This window comes from Helianthus annuus, chromosome 15 (genome assembly GCF_002127325.2).
Source record: "Helianthus annuus cultivar XRQ/B chromosome 15, HanXRQr2.0-SUNRISE, whole genome shotgun sequence".
NCBI lineage: Eukaryota > Viridiplantae > Streptophyta > Magnoliopsida > Asterales > Asteraceae > Helianthus > Helianthus annuus.
Window position 1 is genome coordinate 56,844,698 of NC_035447.2, and position 4,642 is coordinate 56,849,339.

General features: G+C 39.6%; 1 protein-coding gene across 1 annotated transcript; it reads right to left on the reverse strand.

The window, feature by feature from the left end:
* Positions 1 to 339: 339 nt before the first annotated feature.
* Positions 340 to 2,026, reverse strand: LOC110911670 (cytochrome P450 710A11). The gene has a single exon (XM_022156293.2). The coding sequence runs from the start codon at positions 1,995 to 1,997 to the stop codon at positions 489 to 491; it is 1,509 nt and encodes a 502-aa protein (XP_022011985.1). The 5' UTR covers positions 1,998 to 2,026; the 3' UTR covers positions 340 to 488.
* Between the last annotated feature and the right edge of the window lie 2,616 nt (positions 2,027 to 4,642).

A 4,642-nucleotide genomic window follows, 5' to 3' on the forward strand; every position in this document is an offset into this window, starting at 1 on the left:
CAAAATACATATATAAAAAATAGAATGCACAAAAGGTGTTGAAACACCAACCTAACATAACACGAGTACACGACACAACCCGTTTTAACCGTAAAAATCACCCGTTTTGACATGAACCCGTCACAAGTGTTTCTTGGTTCTTGCAGCCAAGAATAATACAAGAAGGCTTGGATGAAGTCCTCATAGAAGTCAATGCCAAGAATAATACAAGAAGACTCGCCTGAAGTCATAGAATACAATGGTTTGAATCTATTAAGTTGCATGAATTTGTATATTATGCTTATTTCCATTCGGTTTTGACCTTTTGTATATGATGTTGTACTACTTATTTCCTACATGAATAACGAAAATATCGTTGTCATCATTTTATTAATAAAAGATAAACCAATTTCTTACAATAATGTAGTCGATTATTCATGGTTAACTACCCGATGATCACGTTTGTTAACCTTATTATTATCCAACACAAACACAACATGTTTTTATACTTACGATGGACATCTAAGTGACACTACAACTTTGCAACCGTCGCGTGGATATATAGCGGGGAGATACTCGATCTCATCACAACCATCAGATCGATATCTCTTGAAATCAAACAAAGAGGTGAACATCCCAATGAAGAGAACCAGATGATTAATAGCGTATCTTTGACCCACACATTGGTGGGCCCCGACTCCAAATGACAAGTAGTTTTTCTTGTAGACCCAATCCTCTTGTCGGTCCTCCATAAACCGGTCTGGGTCAAACCGATATGGGTCAACAAACCCTTGGAATGAAGATTCAAACACGGATGGGAAAACGATCGCCCCTTTGGGAATCGTGTACCCGTCTGTTAACGGGAAGTCTTCACCGGCAACATGTGGAATCATCGCTGCCGGTGCTCGATACCGGATGACCTCCTTCGCTACTGCCTCCGTGTACCGCATTTCCCTAAGCTGATCCGCGGTGATTAGTTTATCGGATTCTGGTGACCAAAAAACCGCGACTTCTTTCCTAACCCTCTCCAAAACCTCCGGATGTGAATCGAGTAAAGTCACAGCCCAAAGAAGCGACGCGGTTGAAGCGTCTTGTGAGGCGAAGAGGAAATCAAATAGGTGACCCGCGAGCTCAACGCTACTAGTGTGCGGTGGTTGTTTCTCTCGTGTTTGTTCTGCTTCGGAGGTGGCGGTTTCACGAACGATTTCTTGCATCCAGAAATCAACCAAACACGCCGGGGCGTCGCCTGACTTCATTTTTGTCTTACTGTCTTCGACGCAGACCGCGAGCGTCTCTACGAGTCTCGACACCGCTACTTTGGCGTTTCTAAAAGCAAATCCCGGTAAATCAATCGGTAATGCTGTCAACCCGGCTGCGAATAGATTGTATTCAGCTTCGAATCGCTTCTGTGACTCGTTAGTCAAATACGGTCCAACGAAAACATTCTGACTCGTTTCTAAATTCATATCGCGGCAGAGAAACCGCAGAGGAAAAGGTTTTGTGTTTGATTCCGGCATCTGTATCCATGATTTCATGTGCTTGAGGATAATGCGTTGTTGAAGCTCAATGTAAGTTGAAAGAGCTTTGGGAGTAAAGTTGGGAGCAATACTACGTCGTAAATCCTTGTGTTCCTGGCCCGTCATGTAAAGAATGTTACACTCGCCGAATAGTTTTCGGCCGAACGGGTAGACGACCAGATGGAAGGCATCTGGGCGGACGTTCGCAAATACTTTACGCGAAAGCTCAGATGAGCGGATGAAGACGATGAATCTGCCGATTATATAGTTAACCGAGAATCCGACGTCTGAGGATTTAGCCATCGCGGACTGAACCTCCCAAAACGACGTCGGATTCCGGGCAAGCGAAATCACATTGCCAAAGAACGGTAACACCAAAAATGGACCAGGAAAGGAGCGTTTCTTTTTCAAGTAACTGATTTGCTCCAAAAGGATGACAAATGCAGCCACAGATAGAATGTACGGAGTTAGCCATATCAAAATGGCGGGAACCGATTCCATTGTAGTAATAACGAACTGTTGAGTGAGAGATGGTGGTGGTTTGGTTTAAAATTATTTGTAAGAAGTATGGAAAGTTGTGGGGTTTAAATACACTTAATATTATCGAGTGAGTAACAAGTGGATGAGATAAAAAAAACAGCTATTGTATGTATCTTAAGCTATCATTATTTAACTAGATTAGAGGAATTGAAACGGGTCCTTAGACTAGAAGGTATGGTGAGGGTCATCTCTAATGAGATGGGCCGTTACGTAGACCGTCACGTAAGCGGGTGTGAGGATAGGCCTAAAGGGGATGGACCAAGGGGTGGGGGATGAACCCCTTTATGTATATATATGTATGTATGTATGTATGTATGTATGTATGTATGTATGTATGTATGTATGTATGTATGTATGTATGTATGTATGTATGTATGTATGTATGTATGTATGTATGTATGTATGTATGTATGTATGTATGTATGTATGTATGTATGTATGTATGTATGTATGTATGTATGTATGTATGTATGTATGTATGTATGTATGTATGTATGTATGTATGTATGTATGTATGTATGTATGTATGTATGTATGTATGTATGTATGTATGTATGTATGTATGTATGTATGTATGTATGTATGTATGTATGTATGTATGTATGTATGTATGTATGTATGTATGTATGTATGTATGTATGTATGTATGTATAGGTTTATGTGAGAGGAGGTGGCCCGGCGAGATCGGCTGTGGGCGGACGAAGAGGACACGGACGGTCCTAGGGGGCTGGTGTATAGGCCTGTCGCCAGCCCGGGACGCCCCTAGAACGTCCCCCATACCGACCAGTCTTAGCACCCCTTCAGGCTTCAACTAGTCCACTAACATATGGCCTTTGAAACGTACTTGAACCAAAGGTTGAAAACAGGTTATAAACCTGTATTTTGAAACCAGATCGAACCAAGTTTCAAACCCGATCCTTTGACTTTATTCAATTTGGTTTCAACAAAAACCGGTTTTGAGTTTTGTTGACCTAAGCCGAAACCTGTTCCAACCCAAACCAGGTTGTGCACCCGTAAGCTCGATAACCGAAAATCGGGTACAATAGGGAAGGGAATGGTTGTTTTCCGATAAAGTAAATTGCCAAAATTTTTTGACACTTTATTCCAAAACCCAAACCTTTTAAATTTGGTTCCTTGTGGTTTCAATTTTGTTGTTATTTTCATCTAAAAACAAAATCTAGTCAGATTTTTCAGTTAAGATCTACCTTTTGTCTTTTTCCTCCCTTTTAATAAAGGGTAAATGGTCAGATTTTTTTTTTAATTTGTTATAATAAAATATTAAAAGACCTAAAATTGCCTAGATCTCCTTTAAATCGCCTGGAGAGAAAGCAGGTCGATGGGGCGGATAAAATTAGGGTTGTGCAATGGTTCAGAACTGAACCGAACCAAACCAGAACCGAACCGGAACCATTAATTGCTAAATTTAAGAACCGGAACCGAACCGTATTATAACGGTTCCGGTTCGGTTCCGAACTGGTTAAACGGTTCTCGTGTAAACGGTTCTCGTGGGAACCGGTTGACAATTAAATCGTAAAATTTAACAATTCAATAAAAACAAATCAAACCATTTAAAACATTAACTAAGAGTTGCAACATTCAAAGTTCAAACCAACCAAAATAAAAGTAGCAAAGCAACAATAAAAAATTTCAAGCCATAAAACAAACTCTAAATAAAACTATTACAACCATCGTGTTAACAATTAAAACAAACATCTTCAAACTTCATTCAATCTTCATCCTCTCAATCTTCTCATAAACATCTAAATGAAACCAAGTGTTAGCAATTAAAAAAAATACACGAATAATGCACCTACTGTATTTGGTTCACATGAATAGATTGATCAGTAATGCATCTATTGTATTTACCAAGAGACACACTATTTATATACACATTTACAATTTGATCAACATTGATTTGTTTATTTTTGTTCAATTTTTATTTTCACATACAGAAAACTATATGTATCAGAAAGCAAACATCTAAAAAGAAAATATATGCAACCATAAAAAAATGTCATGTAGAATAACGTACCTGTATGTCACACCCCCAAAATCCACCTGCGGATAACACCCGCTTCGAGGGCGTGACTGACCAGGATCCAGCCACCAATTATACTGAATAATTAAAATTTATAACAAAAGTAATACTTACTAACTATAAGATTAGCAAATATCAAGTTCAGAGTTTAAGGTTTTAAGTTCAAACAGTTAATAAGTAGCGGAAGCATAAGTAGGTAGTTTAAACAAGTTCATAGTTCAAAACAAGGTAACACCCAACACAAGGGTGGACAAACACTACTCGTTCCCAAGCAGCAAGCTCATTCGTCACTGGTTACCTGCAAAGCATGCAGTAAGGGGTCAACAATAATGCTGAGTGAGTTCACTAGTTGTCCAGTTTTAATTACCAAAAACTTGTTGCACCAGTTAATTTATCCGTTTATACATGCCTTGGGGAGCTACCCCAAAAGTTAGCGACTAAACTGTTTTTCCAATACCGAACACTAGGTAACCGTTGCGTTTCCGCAGGATGCCCCGATGTCAATGTTCTATCATCATTGACGGATGCCTGAGTACATTAGTTCACGACCGATCCCAAACCAGGGCAC